General features: G+C 39.7%; 1 protein-coding gene and 1 long non-coding RNA gene across 5 annotated transcripts in view; one reads left to right on the plus strand and one right to left on the minus strand.

Moving 5' to 3' along the window:
• Window positions 1-19,964, minus strand: part of LOC117396811 (astrotactin-2-like) — a 559,949-nt gene that overhangs the window by 5,510 nt on the left and 534,475 nt on the right. For all 4 annotated transcript variants that reach the window (XM_059005718.1, XM_059005716.1, XM_059005717.1 and 1 more), the window contains 2 exons: window positions 15,041-15,141; window positions 14,361-14,544 (listed from right to left, as the gene is read on the minus strand). In XM_059005718.1, coding sequence (XP_058861701.1) covers window positions 14,361-14,544; window positions 15,041-15,141 — 285 coding nt within the window. The remainder of the gene's footprint in view (window positions 1-14,360; window positions 14,545-15,040; window positions 15,142-19,964) is intronic.
• Window positions 11,636-19,964, plus strand: part of LOC131702945 (uncharacterized) — a 41,492-nt gene continuing 33,163 nt past the window's right edge. The window contains exon 1 of the long non-coding RNA XR_009309617.1: window positions 11,636-11,720. This is a non-coding gene — a long non-coding RNA (uncharacterized LOC131702945). The remainder of the gene's footprint in view (window positions 11,721-19,964) is intronic.

The following is a 19,964-nucleotide window of genomic DNA, read 5'->3' on the forward strand; positions in this document are numbered from 1 at the left end:
CCTCCCCCTCTGACTCTCGGGACGGCAGTTCCTCCTCCCCAAGGACGTTAATTTGCTGCTATTCCTCTGCTTGAGGACCATGTGGAATGCATCCTCCAGAGAGCCTGGTGCTCACTTCCGTGCCCAGGACATCACTCCTCAGAACTGATAACCAGGGGATTGCTTCAATAGCAAATATTTCATTTTTGGCTGACGCTTGTAGGCACCCTTGTCCTTTCTTAATGGATGCGCAGATACCATGTGGATGGAGCTTGGCTTTGAGCTTCATTTTACAGTGCTGACAGTCCCTCAGGTTTCGCAAGACTAAATCCATCATCGAGACGTTAATAAAAACCAAACAAACTCAGAAACAGGTGCAAACTCCAGGTGGTTTCCAAGTCTTTACTGTCTTATCATTCAACAGGGACACTGATTAAGACATGATATACTGTATGGAGTATCTATATAAGGTTGCATATAAAGTCTGCAGGAATTGTAACAATGAGCAGTAACGAGTCATTACTGCCTTTTTTCATGTTTTCAGGATAAATCTCAGCAAAACAATATCATTAATAGACGTGTGTTACCAAATGGGAAGTGAAATAACTGTAACTGACTAGTAAATGCAGTACATTGTAGTTCAATGGTTGGCACTGAAGTGATGCATTTGATTTATGTCTACCTAACATACATAAAAGGGAGTGACATTTTTCATATAAGGACTAAACTGATCGCCTATTTTAGTGGGCTGTAATGACTAATACTGATTATTAGTGAATGGGTGAGAATAAGCGCCATGCAACCCAGGTTGAATAATATATAGATTTGAGAGCAGCTGCTGACAGATCACCATGTAGGAGTCCTCCATTGCATGCTCTAATCATCTGACATACATCCCACAAATAAAAATGATCCAAATAGAAGACCGCTCATGTTGTACATACATACAGAAACAAGCACACACGCATACTTGCTGAAATCGTTTATTTTTTCAGAATTACTTGGTATACAAATATAATGTATATGTTTCTGCAAACTTCAGAAACTGAAGATGGGAAGTTGCAGCCATCAAAACATGGCTGGGGAACCATACGTGAACCATTCTATAGACTGGACTGGAGATCATGCCAGTGAACAAGGTGCTGCAGTTACCATGAACTGGCATCTACCTTGACAGTCACAGCTCAGTCAGGTTGAAACAGAAGCAGAGTAAAGGTCGGTATAGAGATTTGATAAAGATTGTGTGGAGCCCTATTCTGTCACTTCCCACAGCCACAGACAGGATGTGAACCTGCGCTGTCCTGACTGTATGACTCACCCTGCACACCACACAGCTGTGTCTTTACCAGGTAAGCAACACAGGGATCTCAAGAACCTATTCCTGAGTAAATCATGTGTATACACTATGCTATTACATATGGGACTTGTCATGGTGTATCAAATAGGGCTGCATTGTATTTTTTTTTTTTAATTAGTTTTTATTTTAAAATTAAAATTAAATCCAATATTTCAGAGGAATATCTGTCAAAATGTGGAGACACACACACACACACACATGTTTGCATGCCTATATTTGTGGGGACTTGTCATTGACTCTCACTATATTTTTATTTACTATTTCTAACTCGTCAGACAAAACTCCACACAGGTTGAAAGTCGACAACAAACTAAATATTTTGGCACTTTTTTTTTTTTTTTTGAAGGCATATTTAGTTCTTAAAAGCGTGTTTTACAAAGTGGGGACGTCCGCACAACGTCGTTTTTCCAGGAGTTACTATCTGTGTGGGGACATGTTCTCAAATTTTGTCCACACATTGATAGTAGTCAGAGGTCAACATTGCCCTTACGAATTTGCGCGTGCACATTTTCCTAGATGCACTGGGCATTTTCCTTTCGTACATATGTCACAATTCTATGCACGCACAACTTGATATTTGTGAATGCACAACTCTTAGTATATAGGCCCCAATGTCTTTTTTTTCACAGCCATTTAGTCCTGCCTTAATAATATTAGTAATATATTCTAGTCCGGGAAGTTGCTACTCTCGATGTAGTTATCTACTGATGCAGTTATCTGCTCCGAGTCTCCTCGTACAGTTTTTATAGTTGCTTTCAGTAAATATTCCTTTCTCTGTCTCTTGTCCTCTCTCTTTCCAAGTCGACAGACGTGCTCCCCACATTTTTTTTATTAAAGGTTAATTAACTGCTTTTTTTGGTTAATAACTTCTGTACATCAAGTTGCTGTACTTTGAGGAGACTTGATGGAACCAAATTCTTATCACGATGAAACGTACTTAATAAACACTGCTCTTGTCTATTTTAGGACTGGAAGGCTGTGTTCTGTATTATGTAGTGTGGGTTGTATGCTCTATTTTTTAAACTAATTTCAGAAGTAGACAGTGTCATATACAGGAGTATACAGGAAATGCATGCACATGGATTAGGGAGTGGTTAACATGTAGAAAACAGAAAGTACTGATTAGAGAAGAAGCCTCAAAATGGTGCGAGGTAACCAGTGGAGTACCACAGGGATCAGTATTAGGCCCTCTGCTCTTCCTAATATACATTAATGACTTCCGGTATAGTAAGCAAACTTGTTACATTTGCAGACGACAAAAAAATAGGAGGAGTGGCAAACACTGTGTTGCAGCAGCAAAGGTCATTCAAAATGATCTAGACAGCATTCAGAACTGGGCAGACACATGGCAAATGACATTTAATATAGAACAGTGTAAGGTACTGCATGCAGGCAATAAAAATGTCCATTATGAATACCATATGGGAGGTACTGAAATTAAAGAAGGAACCTATGAAAAAGATCTAGGAGTTTATGTTGACTCAGAAATGTCTTCATCTAGACAATGTGGGGAACCTATAAAAAAGGCCAACAAAATGCTCAGATATATAGTGAAATTGTTGAATTTAAATCAAGGGAAGTAATGTTAAAACTGTACAATGAATTAGTAAGACCTCATCTAGAATATTGTGTTCAGTTCTGGTCACCTCGCTACAAAAAGGATGTTGCTGCTCTAGAAAGAGTGCAAAGAAGAGCGGCCAAAATTATGCCGGGTTTAAAAGGCATGTCGTATGCAGACAGGCTAAAAAAATGAATTTATTCAGTCTTGAACAAAGAAGACTATGCGGCGATCTGATTCAAGCATTCCAAATTCTAAAAGGTATTGACAATGTCGACCCAGGGGACACAAATGGAGATTAGATAAAGGGGCATTCAGAACAAAAAATAGGAGGCACTTTTTTACACAGAGAATTGTGAGGGTCTGGAACCAACTCCCCAGTAATGTTGTTGAAGCTGACAACCTGGGATCCTTCAAGAAGCTGCTTGATGAAATTCTGGGATCAATAAGCTACTAACAACCAAACGAGCAAGATGGGCCGAATGGCCTCCTATCATTTGTAACCTTTCTTATGTTCTTATGTTCTTTTATATGTTATAGTATATAGTACCAGAGTATGTTACTATGCCTACGTCTATGGAATTCTGTTTCTCAGAATATATGACTTTATCAAATCTAGGCTAAAGACTTGTTTTTTAAACCTGACTTTTAGTCAATAGCTTTTATCAGATTTTACCATTCCAATGTAAAGCACTTAGGTGCTATAGAAATGTAAAACTGTATTGTATATGTATATAAACACTGCCAGCTACAGGTTGAAACCGAAGTGGCAGCTCTGGTTATGGCCCTGATGCAAAGCTATCAGGTCCAGGATTTACTGCAGATAGCACAGTAAGGTGTGGAGCTGATTTGTGGTGAGGAGATGCAAAGCTATCAGTAATGCATGCAGCAGGTCCAGGACTCGCTCCAGATAGCACAGCAAGGTGTGGAGCTGCAAAGCTATCAGTAATGCATGCAGCAGGTCCAGGACTCGCTCCAGATAGCACAGTAAGGTGTGGAGCTGATGTGTGGTGAGGAGATGCAAAGCTATCAGTAATGCATGCAGCAGGTCCAGGACTCACTCCAGATAGCACAGCAAGGTGTGGAGCTGATGTGTGGTGAGGAGATGCAAAGCTATCAGTAATTCATGCAGCAAGTCCAGGACTCGCTCCAGATAGCACAGTAAGGTGTGGAGCTGATGTGTGGTGAGGAGATGCAAAGCTATCAGTAATTCATGCAGCAAGTCCAGGACTCGCTCCAGATAGCACAGTAAGGTGTGGAGCTGATGTGTGGTGAGGAGATCCAAAGCTATCAGTAATGCATGCAGCAGGTCCAGGACTCGCTCCAGATAGCACAGCAAGATGTGGAGCTGATGTGTGGTGAGGAGATGCAAAGCTATCAGTAATGCATGCAGCAAGTCCAGGACTCGCTCCAGATAGCACAGTAAGGTGTGGAGCTGATGTGTGGTGAGGAGATCCAAAGCTATCAGTAATGCATGCAGCAGGTCCAGGACTCGCTCCAGATAGCACAGCAAGGCGCTGGTTGGGATTTCTCAGACAGTGTAAGTGCCGCTCCTGAGGACCCGTCTGTACGGCTGTGCAAGGGGAGCTGCCAGGACGGTGGCAGGCAGCCAGCATTGGGAGTAAAATGATCTTTTCTGGCTCACCAGTTCCAGGGAAGCCTGACAGAGTGCGGGACAATTACTTTTCATTAGGCCTTGTTAATGTGGTACTTCTGCTGGGCATCTCATCTAATATCAACAAGAACTCAGGATAACTCCCTCTGCAGTGGCTGTGAATCATTCCAATGCAAAGTGCATTAGATTGTGATGTAAAGGCAGGACCCAGCAGGACGTGGACACTGTAATAGGCAATCAAACTAAGTAGGCAGTTACTTTAATTATCAGCATTATTCACAGGTGTTTGTGGAAGGGCTTTTAATAAGAGGAGAGGAGGCTTGGGAAGCCCACGTTTAGGATTACATGCTGCTGGTCAATCTGTAAAATAATGGATTCTCTGTGGAGCTAACAGTAGCAGGCTTTTTAATTCCTTCTGTTTTATTAACAAGTACATGAGTGAATATAGATAGGATACACAACAGTGGATAATGCAAAAATAAACGCAGATGGAAAATGAATGCAAAATGAACCATTTATTGATTTAATGTGTCATTTATTTCTGTACACATCAATGCATTGCTGTTGTTTTGGACAGCGCCAAGTCGCTATTGTGACTCTGCTGTAATTTACAGTAATTACAGTTATATTATTGATCATATATTAACATTGTGACACATCCCACTCGTATAAACCACATTACTGAAGTTCGTCCCGACAGTTTTGAAATGTAATTAGAACTAATGCCAATCAGGGGTTGGGTGGCTTCTTGAACTGAGCGCTGTTGAAAAGTGAACAAAGAGACTAAGGATCAAATGTGCAGTGTACTACTGTATGACAAAGCTGCTGCGTTTCTATTGCAAAGCTGACATACTCAACTTTACTCAACTCGCTCACCAGTGGCGGGGCGGGGCGGGGCGGGGCGGGGAGGACAAATAGTGTGGAGGCCTTGCATATGTATTTGTGTAGTGCTTTTTTTTTTACGGTCTGTTACTAGAAAACCTGGAGCCCTTTTCTAAAAACACAGTTACAATGATGGTTCTTGAACCCTTCTGTTTGCGTTCTTTCAGCTGGGAAAGTGCTTGCATGTTGCTGCTACTGTAAGTTCTTTTATTTTAGCATTACGGTGGCTGTGTGTCTATAAACTGCCGTGTTTATTTAAAATGTTTCACCTAGACATGGCTGAGACTGGACCTCAGCTGGCCTCTAACACTAGCTGTGTTTTCCTTGCACACTCCTGCATTTTAAATATATGTACACTGTCTGGTGTTTACATGATGCAGCTTCAAATGAATGTAGTCAAACTCCTAGGAGGTTTATCAGCCTGTGTTCTGGTTAGCTTCCCCATAGAGCAGGTAACTATCATATACAGCGCTGGCCATGAATATTGCATCACCGACATCTTTCACTGATTTTTAACAAGTTGTACCATTAAGGTTTGTATCTACTTTTATTTTTCTCAGGTGTACATTTCCACATTATTAACAATGCATTGTAAATGTCCAATCACAATTTGACAGTGTTTAGGACACTGCAATACAGTATGTGAAATAATTTTAGCTGCTCTTCATCCTTGTAACTAAAAGAGTGTATTTATCTAGAAACTGTGTGGGCTACTCACAGTACACAGCTAACAATAAGAAGCAAGCTGGCTGCATGCAACACTGACACGAACATGGTGTGTGGAGTTTTGCCAAAGCTTTAAAAGCTGTACAGATTAGACCCTGTACTATATGGTGATTTGATGATTTCCTTGCCATTTTGAAAATCTGAGTGTTAGTGAACAGTAAACTGTAAATATTCTGTCAATAGCTTTGCAAAGCGCCCGTCGGACTGCCTGTTGATCTGTGGCTTGCGGGTGCAGTGGCTCTTCCCACAGCTTTGTAGGGCTCAGGATCCAGACTGCACACAGAACCGTTCACACAGAGCAGGCGGAGGGGTCAGCGAGCTTCACAGTGTCAAAGGCAGTGAAAGATGGGAGGGGCTACTGTTTTGAACACATAGCTACTGAGAACGGAACCTTTCACATTGTATCCAAGGAATTCCATAGAACTGCATGGTTACCATGAAAAATACGAGAAGAGAACCCTTCACATTGTATCCAAGGAATTCCATAGAACTGCATGGTTACCATGAAAAATACGAGAACAGAACCCTTCACAATGTATCCAAGGAATTCCAAAGAACTGCATGGTTACCATGAAAAATACGAGAAGAGAACCCTTCACATTGTATCCAAGGAATTCCATAGAACTGCATGGTTACCATGACAAATACGAGAAGAGAACCCTTCACATTGTATCATCAATTTCAATGCAAATACAATTAAGCAGCCTAAATCTAAAAAAACGAATTTGCCACCAGTAACTAAAATAAGTAGAACTAATGTAGAACTAAAATAACTGCATGCTAAAATAAGTAATACTAGCCGGCCTAAGTAAAATGTACTTAATAAATAATGTTTTAAGGAGCAATTAATGTAATACTAAACCAAGTAACTCATTGTTTTAAAGGTATTTACTGCCCAATCCATTCCCCACATTGTCACTAGACTGGGAACCTCATGCAAAGTGGTGTATCTGCTACTAATATGTTATGATATCGATGCTAAGAAAGCCAGCGGTGGTTTCTCTGCAATCTAACCGCCCTGTATCAGAATAAGCCAGTTCATGGTCAAAGAGTCAGGAATGTGAAGTAAAAGGATCACTTCTAAAGGAAGCCCAATGGAGCGCGAGGCAGTTACTTGTGATTAACCTTTATTAATGCACCACTTTTTGCTGGAAATCAGCTTTATTATCCACACTAATCTCTTAAGACAGGAGCTTCCCCAGCTGAGTGCAGTATATGAAACTTCCTTTTGGAATTGCACTAGGAAGCAGAGTGGCTTACTTGGGGGGATAAGGAACTGGGAGGCAGGTTATAGCAGCCCTGTTAGAACTATTTAAGGGTATTATTGTTCCTTTGGCCATGCCTCCAAGATGTGAGGTCTCATGAAGAATATTATTGTCCAGATCACGGACAGACCCACAAGATGTCTGATTATTTTGGTGACATGCTTAGTGGCATGTCGACTTCTAAATATTTCATAAACAAAATATATTTATCCATTTGTATGCCAAACAAAGGGTTGCCTTCTATGAATAAAACACATTTACAGTGAAGTAATATTGATCATTATTGGCTCAAATCAATATTGAGTTCTTGGGTTTAATCAAATGTTTTAATGAGGATTCGGCAGATTCAAGAAATTGATTTAAAGCAGTAATTAGCTTATCAACTAGGATTTAAAATGAAATCATACTAGTATTTAATGGTTTAAAATGCATAGATATTTACGTCTAAAATTCACAGTTATATTTAATTGATCTCAATTATAGACAGGTCTTCAGGTAAGAATGTATTTTGAGGATCAAGCCCAGTATAGTTACATTACAGAATATTACTGCAACCTTGTCTTACTGTTCTTAAAGCATGGAGGAATTTTGCAGCTCCAGCTTGCTTGTACAGTAGAAGGGATGCCCTTTGGCTGTAGCATATAGCTGATGACATTGGGTGCTTCTCTTGGCCTTGCTTTTTCCGAATGAAAGTCAAAATGAAGCAAGTGCAGCCTAAGGCTGGCGTTGGTCCAAAGGGCCTCTGATTGAGATTAAGAAGGTGAAGATGAAGTCTTGAAGGCAAAGGTGGACATAGAAAGGGGGACAAAGATGAAGCAGCACTTCTTAAACACCTTTACAAATGTGTGTCATTGCTGGCATCATCCAATTAAAGATTATCCACCCAGATGAAGCAGAGAAGTCGGCACTCCTCCTTTCTATGTCTCCTCTCTTCCTAATAACTGTGATATTGATTATCATATGGAAACCATGCAGTTATTACATAAAGGTTACCAAGAGGACACATTCTGTGGATCTGCAGCGTCTGCGTAAGGCCAAAAAACTCTCACTTTACTGCTGATAGGAGAAATGTACAATCTGGAAGAAGTGGCATGTCACTCTGAAAGGTCCTTTCCTGAAGACAGATACTGCTCATGTTTTAAGAGTGAAATCGCTGCAGTATTACATATACATTAAAGTTTTCTTTATACCTGAAGATCCTGATCAATGACGCTACTGCTCGGATGGAGATGATTGTGGCTGATGAACCCATTATTTTCCCTTTAAAATCTTACAAAATATACTTTTTTTTTTTTAGCAGACACCCTTATCCAGGGCAACTTACAATTGTTACAAGATATCACATTATTTTTACATACTTTAGTATAACAGCAATAAATTGTGTAGTTTGCAAGTACTACTGTAACAATCTTTTGAAAGACATTTCAATAGTAATCATGATTGTAATATAGGAATTCATCTTTTTATTAATTTAATTAAAATCTACTTACTGAGTTTTGAAAATAGTACCTGAGTTATATCTCTTATTTCATCCATAACTTCAAAAATGATAAGGTAAAACTGATAAACAAAAGTTGTGGCTAGTACGTCGATGGAAGCTCCAGTCAAAATGTTTGCCGACTTGAATTGGGGGTTTGATTCGATCAGCATATGACCTTTGTTTTGAACATTTCCAAGCCTTGCTATTGTTTACCATGGTTTTGAATAGTCCTGACTGTACTTCTTTGTGATTTACTTTGCTTTACAACACTTTTTTATGATTACATCATGGCAAACCTTTACAGACAATCTCTAACGATAAAAAATGTGTATGTAAACTACCTGGACAGGCGCTTCGTGTGATGTCACTGTGGATGTTTGGAGATGTTTGCTATTTTTTTTTTTTCACAGGGCTGTTCCGAGGCTGGCCAGTTTCACATGTTGTATAGTCTTCCAAATTCACAAAGGGAGTGAGTTGTTAAGTGGCTGAGCTAGTATTCAAATCCCACATTTCCTGGACCTTGGTTCTAACCACAAGATCACACTGTCTCCATAGTATGGCATATAAAAAATCCAACCTTTAATTTGTTTGTAATTTTACAGAATCATTCACGGGTTTACATTGAATCACAAAATAATACAAAAAGTCTGTGTTTTAGGTTGATGCGGAGTCAGTGTGATGAACAGGAAAAAAAAGACATCTGTGTTGCCAAAGTGTCAAATGTGGGCTTGGCACAGCTTTTGGGATAGATGGCTAGCCAAACATCTGAATGGATTTCTTGACAAAATGAATAAAAATACTGAAAAAAAAACAATATAACTTCTTTAGAAAATGTCTGAATCATATAGTGTCAAAGTCAGGATGCAAATTCAGGACAAATTATATTAGAAAACTATTCAGTAACATCAGCCAATCAGCTTCCAGCTCTAGCAGGCTTCTATCAGACAGTAGATGACAACTGGAACATCATTGCATCAACTGTGAATCAAATTTAAAATCAATCCATGCAGCTGTCAGCAATTTGATTTTGACTTGCTGTCATGAAAACTCAATTCACACCTATTGGACAGCAAATACGAGACAAAGACACAATTTATTCAAATTAATTTTATTATCCACCAAAACCAGCAAACGTAAGCCACCTGTCCTGTACCCGCAACTGCCGAGTCAGCCAATCACAGCCTGTCAGCTCGACTGGAGCTCAGACATAGCATCTTTTAACAACAGCAAACCGGGATACGGGCAGTTGAGTCATAGTGCTCCATTCAGATAGCTGCACTGTCCAGATACACTAGAAGCAGCTCTGACAAGTAACAAGTTATTTGCTTTTTATGTATATTCTTATGTATATGATTGTGACAGGATGGCTGAGGGTGGTGACCTGCAACAAATATAAATGGTCTGAACAGACACATTAACCATGCTAAGCCTGCCACTGTAGCACAACGTATTGCTATAAATACATATTGAATAAATCATTGTTTCTTTCTGTGGCTATAAATTACTCAAGCTCCTGACCGATTAAAAAAAAAAAAAACAGGCGTTCTTAAAGGTGCACGGTGACACCAATCCTGTCGCTATGGGTAACACAGGTGGTTGTAACCATTGCACGTATTAAAACTATATTTAATTATTCAATTTAATTAATGCAAGAGACTACATAGAGGTATTTTACACAAATGTGGTATTGTCGGGAGTCATGGAATAAACCTAATGGTTGAAATGACTGCTAAAGATACATTGACTATCAGCACTTGAAGGGCAGGGTTAATATATATATATATATATATATATATATATATATATATATATATATATATATATATATATATATATATATATATATATATATATAAATGTTTTGTAGTTTTAACTTGACTTTTAGTTAATGGCATCCAATGATTTAACATCTGCTCTGTACTATGTTATTTATAAGGCTTCACGTGCAGAATAGGCCCTGGAGGTATGCACTATATTTAATATATGTTTCGTAATGTAAACATGTATTTATATTTTATAGCTGTCCAATGTAGATGTAATGTATTGATTCATTATAATCTATACGTTATTATGTTGCCTATAATTGCTGTTTGGAAACTATGCATACATTGGGCTTTATGCGCACTGTACTTGTATTCCACTCCCTGTTAATAAAAAGGCTACATCCTGAAGCATTGCCTCACAGTGCCACCAGTGCTATTTTATACGTATGACTTCAATGTTGCTATTATGAAAGCATTCTTTTTATCATTTATTTTTAAATTACACTTTTGGATGCTTTAATCTAGGGGTTGGAAATTTATGTTTAAGGAGATAAGATTAATTATTTGGTCTTTCATAAAAGTAAAAAAAAAAAAAAGTATACCTCCTCCAAGACATTTAAGTGAATAACCTTCCACTGGAGGCTTATGTCTGTACAACAGACATTAACCTCTATTAATCTTACAACTGTGTAGTCAAATAGTAATGGAACTATAAAACTAGGTGGTCAGATTAGAACATAAAACATGAGCTGGCCTCCATAAGCCAACAAGTTCCTATGATTTGTACTTCACTGCATAATCTAAATTAACCTAGTTGTATTTTCACTGTCTAAAACTTGACCTGGACCAACCAGAAGAAGGCATTCTTTAAACACTAGAGATTGGCAAGCGTTTTATAAATTAGCAAAAGAACGCCAAGTACCCTAACTCTGCTTCCTGTCTCGGAATGCAAGCCAAGACTCTTGGCGGCAAAGTACTCCCTGTGACATTTGATTTTATTATTGCTCATTGAAGTATGCGCGCATTTCAGCTCACAAAAGGATTGGAGTTTCTTGCTTCACCAGCAGTTGAGAAACATCAAGCCTGAGCCAGCAGGTAAGGTTACCTTCATTTAAAAAATTAATTTAAAAAGGTCTGGTTTCTGATAAGAGGTGCAATTACTGACTGTGAATAATCAGCTGCAGAATTGTGTTACCCTTTAAGACGGGCACTTTCATCTGGTAATGACTGCCTTGGACAATTTAATGAAGGCACCAGTGCACGTTCATGTAAAGTCATCTTTTTGTAAGCTCTTTGACATTCTGTGATTACAATAGGAGTTAATGGGTTCTTGCTCTGACTCCTGTATGAAATGTACTGTGTAAGCTGTTTACCTTCACAGCCAGAGATGACACAATTCAATTGATGTAATGCTGACAGATCTAAATACCGCCAGCCTGAAAACACGGACTAGGATCCTCCCTGGCATCTTACATACTGTTAGCAACTGAAATCCATGTAAGAGGCCCACATGAACTGTTAGAAGTTAGATTCCCACAGCCTTGGGGCATTACAAAATAGCTCAGTGGCAGTATTAGATCATCTGAACAGAGCCTAAGGGCTTCACACGTCCCAAGGAAATGGTAAAGACACCCATAGCAGAATTTGAAATAAGTCTACCCCACTTAAGTGTATATTGTTAAAGTGTATATCCTGCCTAATTGCATTATATTGTAATCCAAAGCCATTACCAATGTTGCATCATTGAATTGATCCTGTTAAAGTATAATGTTGTAAAGGACTATGATGTGCTAAAATGAACACAGCTTTTGTTAAAGATTTGTTGATAATGATTTCTATAAACATTTCAAGTAGGCTAAAATGACATGTACAGCTATGGCCAAATGCATCACCCTATAGAATTGCTTCATAAAGTTGAATGAAACCTGCTGAATAATATTACCTTGTTAACACATGTGACATTTTTAAATCTAACATGAAATACTGTACTACTATTATGGCTTCCGTACTACTGCTATTATGGGCCAGTGCTGTAGATAACTATGAATGAATACATTTTTCAGAATGAAAATGGTAAATTGTCTGTCATGTACAGACAGCACAGCATTTAAGTAATCATTATTTCTATTTCATTCTTAAAAGTAATAAGGGCTATTTTGTGAATGTGCATCACTGTGCATTGTTAACCATTTAATGAACATTTAAATAAAATCTGGTATAAACTGTACTTAGGACTGTAGCATAATGCATTTTGTTACGTCATGTACATGCTCAGTTTTATAGGTATTTTTTCCTCCAAAATTGCAAAAATAGTTAAGAAACAAAATATGAAATCATCAAGGTTAAAACAAACAACACTAAAATAAATAATAAAAAAAGACTTCTAGTCGGAATGCTTGTCATTAAATGTAAGTTTCTTTTAGTATTTTTAAGATTAAAACATAGACTAAGGAGCACACAACCAGTATCTTAGCGTTTCTATGGTGTCATTGGTAACCGAGGTGACTATGCTCCATGGCAACATGATCGTGTCAACAAACATTTTTATCATGCAAAATCAACTGACCTAAATGCTTCCAGTTTTGGCACTGTGGGTTCAAGTCCAGCCCAGGCTCACTGTGCAGTTCTAGTTTCTGAGCACATATGCGGGAAGCAGTCCTGATGGAGTACACATGATCGCTAAACTGCCTACCGGCTTCCTGTGAAACATCTCATTCACTTTGAGATTTCTGGAACAGCTTTCCAGGACCTGTCTCCAGTCCACCTTGCTGACAAACACCAGTCACGACACCTATACTGAATACATAGCCTTCCTGGTTTCTGCTATTTAAACATTAAAAACAGGATGACATCAGCAGAAACAAGCATAGCTAAATATGCAGTTATACAGGTATGCTCCATATACATCCAATAAAAGAAACAAGAACGCATTAAATTAATTGAGACTGTATCCTAAAGGTTATCTGAAATAGTGCATCTATAGTTTTATTATTTGTTTATTTAGCAGACACCTTTATCCAAGGCGACTTACAGAGACTTGGGTGTGTGAACTATGTATCAGCTGCAGAGTCAATTACAACAACGTCTCCCCTGAAAGATGAAGCACAAGGAGGTTTAGTGACTTGCTCAGGGTCACACAAAGAGACAGTGGCTGAGCCGGGATTTGAACCGAAGACCTCCTGGTTACAAGCCCTTTTCTTTAACCTCTGGACCTCACTGCCTCATACATATCCCATTGGAACCCCGTTACACAATGTATTTCTCAAGGAAACCAAGTAGACCCATGAGCAGACCATCAATATCAGCACAATGGATTTGTAACTCGATGCGGTAGAACACTGGTACTAATACGGCATCATGGCACTAATATGGATTTGTTCATACAACTCTCCCAATGCTTTGTACATTTGGAGCTCGCTTGTGCTAGTGTAACTGTGCCGGTTAGTCTGTATTGCCATTGAAAATATGCAGTATTTCCTTTCCACGGCCAATAACAAAACTCCCTTTCAAAATCACATGTTTTTATTTAATATGACGGCACCCTCCCGAGTATGATGTCTGAAGTTATGCATGGTTTCCCAGTTCTTTCAGAAGTTGTGTGTGGCAGACAGCTTGCATTGTTTGATTTAACAATACATTTAAACCTCCAGCCTTTTCTTTTCGCAGTGTTTTTTTTTCAATTGTATACCCTTTTAGTGATTTGATGGTGATAGTGACATGTAATCTCACGCTCACCTCGGTCCAAGCTCGTCTTCGCTGCGCCAGACGAAATCCCCGAATTTCTCATAGTGGGAGTTGTAGTGGTGCTGGACGCGGTACAGCATGGAAGGGGAGATCTCCATGAGAGTGTTGTAGGCAATCTGCTGCTCCTTGCCACTGGTGTAGCCGTTGTATAAATTATAGACCTTGTCAGCAATTTCTGAGGGTTAAACATTAGAGGGTTAGAAACAAATAGTGGCACCAACACATTTTCAGACAGTAAGCCTACGTTTTAATACCGTTATAGTTTAATACAGTTTCTTCTTGTAGCGAGTGCTACTAATTATTTCCTTCTTGCTGTTATACATTCTATTTTAAGTAATTAGTAATACTGCCCATGAAATACTTCAAAATTGCCAGTTCCCCCCAAGAAGAACTACAGCAGAACATTGTATCAGAAATAACACTACTGAATTCACATATTCAAGTGAAACAACATGTGCCATGGTTGTGCAGAGGACAGGGTTGATATGACCTGCAATAACCCTGGTGTCAGCTCACTGCCATGTGAAGACCATGTGCTTTGTTTAAAATGGAACAGCTTCAGCAGTGACTGTGTCAGAGAGCTGTAGGCCCTTGGCTTTCTCTATCAGAGCAAGGTGGCAGTTACAGTGGAAGGACTGGGAGGAGCTGAAAATCAAATACGGACAACACACCTTCAGCCTTGCTGTCATCCACCATGGGACAGGATGTCCTTACAGAGACGAAGCTCGAGTCTGACCGCCTTCCTCTGCTGTCCACTGCAGTGAGCGTAAACCTGTGTTTAAAGAACAGGAATCTATTGGAACAATTGCTGTATGTCTGCATCTGTACAGTAGTATATAGTATACACTGTAATGTGTGTAAAACATACAGGGTGATGTCTATTGACCCATCTGGTCAATTGAATAGACTCCTCCCTGTGTAGGACTCTCCCTGGGGTACTAGAAATGCACTAAAGAAACATGGATGCACTGTTTGATTCGCATAACCTTGGTACACACATTTTAATCATCTCAAGCGGAAATCCACAGATGTTTAGGTCAATTGAACAGAATGTGTTTGACATGCATGTCTGCTCATTCTCTTTCACATGCAGGTAGTGTAGTAGCCATGCAAACCATAAATATAGGTAACCAGGCCTGTCCAGCATTTTTATGCATGACCCTAAGCATGCTGGGATGTTATTTGCTTACTCAACGCATGAGCCACACCTGTGTGGAAGCCCTTGCTTTCAGTATACTTGGTGTCCCCCATTTACCCAGGTGTTTCGATTTTTTTGTCCACTACCTGTATATATATATATATATATATATATATATATATATATATATATATATATATATATATATATATACAATGCCGTGAAAAAAGTATTTGCCCCCTGTCTGATTTTCTGCATTTTTCACGTTGTATTTGGTAAGATTTTTTGGTGGGTTGTAGTAGTATATAGAGGGAGTCTGAGAGAAAAAATGACACCAAAGTTTGGTGCTTCTTTCATTTGTTTGGTGTGCAAGGTAATCAAACATGCAATCTTCAGGTGTGAAAAAGTTATTGCTCCCCTAGTTAACTCAACCCAAGTAAAGGGATAATTAGGGTCAGCTGTTTGAGTACTTTAGTTAACAACCAGGTCTGATTTGGGCCAGCCCTGCCCAATATAAATCTGACTAACTTTGGCCCTTACCATCAGAGTGAAGTTGTCAGCACACAGGTTCTAGAGGCACATCATGCCACAAACAAAATTTATTCCTGAAGACCTCTGGAAAAAAGTTGTTGATGCCTATCAGTCTGGAAAGGGTTACAAAGCAATTTCTAAGGCTCCGGGGCTCCACCGAACCACAGTCAGAGCTTGGGACAGTAGTGAATCTTTCCAGGAGTGGCCGTACTGCCAAAATCTCTCCAAGAGCAAGGCGTAAAATCTTCCAGGAAGTCACAAAGAACCCTAGAACAACATCCAGGGATCCGCAGGCCTCTCTCGCCTCGGCTAAGGTCAGTGTTCATGACTCCACCATCTGAAAGACACTGGGCAAAAATGGGATTCATGGCAGAGTAGCAAGGTGGGAACCATTGCTCACTAAGAAGAACATGAATGCTCGTCTCAAGTTTGCCAAAGAGCACCTGGATGATCCTCAAGAGTTCTGGAACAATGTTCTATGGACAGATGAGTCAAAAGTGGAACTTTTTGGCCGACATGGGCCCCGTTATGTCTGGCGAAAACCAAACACTGCATTCCACAGTAAGAACCTCATACCAACAGTCAAGCATGGTGGTGGTAGTGTCATGGTCTGGGGATGCTTTGCTGCATCAGGACCTGGTCACCTTGCCATCATTGAAGGAACCATGAATTCTGCTCTGTATCAGAGAATTCTACAGGAGAATGTCAGGCCATCCGTCCGTGAGCTGAAGATGAAGAAAATGATCCGAAACACACAAGCAAGTCTACATCAGAATGGTTGAAGAACAAGAAATTTAAAGTTTTGGAATGGCCTAGTCAAAGTCCAGACATAAACCCCATTGAGATGTTGTGGCAGGACCTGCTCGAAAACCCACAAATGTCACTGAGTTGAAGCAGTTCTGCATGGAGGAGTGGGCCAAAATTCCTCCACGGAGCTGTGAGAGACTAATCAATAACTACAGGAAGCATCTGGTTGCAGTTATTGCTCCTAAAGGTGGCGTAACCAGTTATTGAGTCTAAGGAGTCGATTACTTTTTCACACGGGGGCATTGGGTGTTGCATAACTTTCTTTAATAAATAAATGAAATATGTATCACATTTTTGTGTTATTTGTTCACTCAGGGTCCCTTTTATCTAATATTAGGTTTTGGTTGAAGATCTGATCACATTCAGTGCCATATTGTTTTTTTTCTTTCCCCAAACACTATCTAATGATAGTGTTTGGGGAAAAATATACCTATCCCCACCCATTCCCAAGACCACCCAGTCCTGAAAGTGAAGAATATAAACTCTTCAGCACCAGTCACAACAGTAAGACACCCGTCTACAGTGCATTACAAAGAATGTCCCATGGAATATCACAGCAGGTGGGACAGACAGTATGTGTGAAACATCCTTTATTCCTGGAGATGTCTGGGCTGAGCATGTTCTTGTTAAGGGCCAGTTCGATGACGTCATTCAATACATTGCCAGACCGGCAGCTTTCAGGGATCCCTACTACCTCTTCAGTCATGGCAAGAACTCCAGCCAGGCTGGAATAAAGCATGGTGCGAAACTACTGGTACTACCTATACAGGACCAACCGTGATCTCAAATCTCAGGCACCATTCAAAATCTGTTTCTGAAGAGCTCTTAACTACTTTATTTTATTTGTGTTCCTGCTGCAATTAGGAGGCAGAGTTTGACCCAATTGTATCTTCACAAGGCAGACCTCTTTTCCATTGGCATCTTGGCACCCTTTGAAGATATCTTTTTATGGCTGGGCCCTTTGATTAATTGCTGTGTGCATACAACATGTTTTGGGCCGAATTAAAATAACTAACAACATATAAAAATGCATGATATAAGCCTCCACAGTGGGAGTCTGGTCAATGTAATTTATCCAAGACACCAGGGTTTATAAAACTGCTCTTCTTTAATGTCAATGGGATTTTTAATGTCCATGAGCAGACAGGACCCGTATAATGTCTCATCTGAAGCACACTGTACACAGTGCTAATACAGTGCCAGGGCAATGGCTGGGTTTACTGAGTTCACTTCTTACAGCATCTCATTTTCTCTCATCTAATCTGGAATCTCATCTACATCAGTGGATCCCTGGAGTGTACATTGCAAGAGGCTGTCTATGTGTGTGATACAGCGGCCCCTGTGAATATGGCACCAAGGATTAAAGGGCAGCAGACATGAGGTCATGCGCTTGACGGCAGCCCTTGGCAACTTCAAAGCTACAGAGAGTTGGCTCCAATTGAAAATAGTAGAGATTACCCTTATTTAGTCTAAGTAGGTAAAGTGTTGCACTTAAAAATGAACTAATCGGATTTGAATTGTTAAGTCAGACCGATAAGGAGTTGAAGAAAAACTATTTTGGTTGTAAAATTCCTGTCTGACCCTGGTTATACCCATGCTGTAAAAGGGGTTTAGAAGATGGGAAGAAGTGAAATATTATAAATCTCATAAAGAAATTGAATTTCAGCTAATATAATCTATGGTAGTTTCATTAAAGGTGACTTCCTTTTTGACTGTGACTTGTAGGCACGATTTCTATGATGTCTTTTCACAAAGAGATACAGAGCTGGGATCTGCTCTGGCTGTCAGACACAGAACACAGCGATTGTTGGATAATCCTCCTGAAATCTCAAGAATGAGCCCCATCACCTGCTTTAATAAGACCTGCAACCCGACCCGAACCCGCAAGTGTTAGTCCTTTACCTACTGCCTGCGTCCACTGACTCTCTCACGCTCTCACATTCACACACAGATATCTCTATCATTCTCCATAGATTGAGTTCATACAATAGGCTATACAGCGTGGTAGCTTTCTCTAGTGGTCTGGATATATTTTAACATTGTAACATATTAACTATCTCTGCTTACTTTACTATAAAATACCTGTCTATTCCTTTCGTGCCACCAGTTAAAAGGGAGCTACACCTGCGCTTTCGCAGAGATGATGCACCACTTTTGTGGCTGTCATTCACAAAAACAAGATGACGGGTTTTACAAGCAACAAATGCAGTCACGTGTTTATTATTTTCATTCGCTATGATTCCAAAAGAATTCAAACCCTGCGCTGTCTTTTCACCTCGTCCACAGACAGTTTTAATATCACCAAGCAGATGTGATAAAAGGATCTTGCGACGTATCAAACAAGCAGCAATACAAACCGAGAACACTGCTTAGTCAGCTGACTCCTTCCTATCACCTATGCAAATGCAAAGCAGATTTTGATATGCTAACCTCAACAAACAAAACAAGCCCATTAAATCTCTGAGCTGCTCAGATGTTTTTTTCTTCATGGCACCTAGTCTATTGTGAATGCATCCATCTGGTATTATCACACTTAAGTGTAATTACTATCAATTGAGATGTAGAGCACATGGTTAATATTCAACAGCCAGACCACGAAAGCTGATAACACAAACACAATCCTTGGTAACAAAATAGAAGCAAGCAAAACATATAATGCTTAGTGTTTGCATAGGCTGAAAAACTGCAGAGAAATCTGCAAGCTGGGTAATGTAGTGGATATGCAGTGCAGTACAGTACCCCCCTTCCCCCTTAACTATACTGCCCATATTTTATAACAAACTGGCTTACCCTTGAATAACTGATGAATGTGTCACTCAAACAGAATTCCTGACATGCATTTCTACAATACATGCGAGCTGCATCTCCCCTTTGCAAGTCGTTTCATTTACAATGGGTAAGACAGCGGATCTCACAGACTTTGGCAAGGGGGTGATGAGAGGTGCTCAGCTTGAAGGCGTTTCTGCATCCAAATGAGCTGTAATCCCAATATATCACTATAACTGTGTCTGGAGGCATACCAGTGTATATCAGAAATAACACGTTCCTCCTTTTTTAGACCTTCAGACAACAGCAGTGTCAGGTGTCGGAGTGAGATACGTGATTCTTTCAAATGGAAT

This window comes from Acipenser ruthenus, chromosome 31 (assembly GCF_902713425.1).
Source record: "Acipenser ruthenus chromosome 31, fAciRut3.2 maternal haplotype, whole genome shotgun sequence".
NCBI classification, from domain to species: Eukaryota; Metazoa; Chordata; class Actinopteri; order Acipenseriformes; family Acipenseridae; genus Acipenser; species Acipenser ruthenus.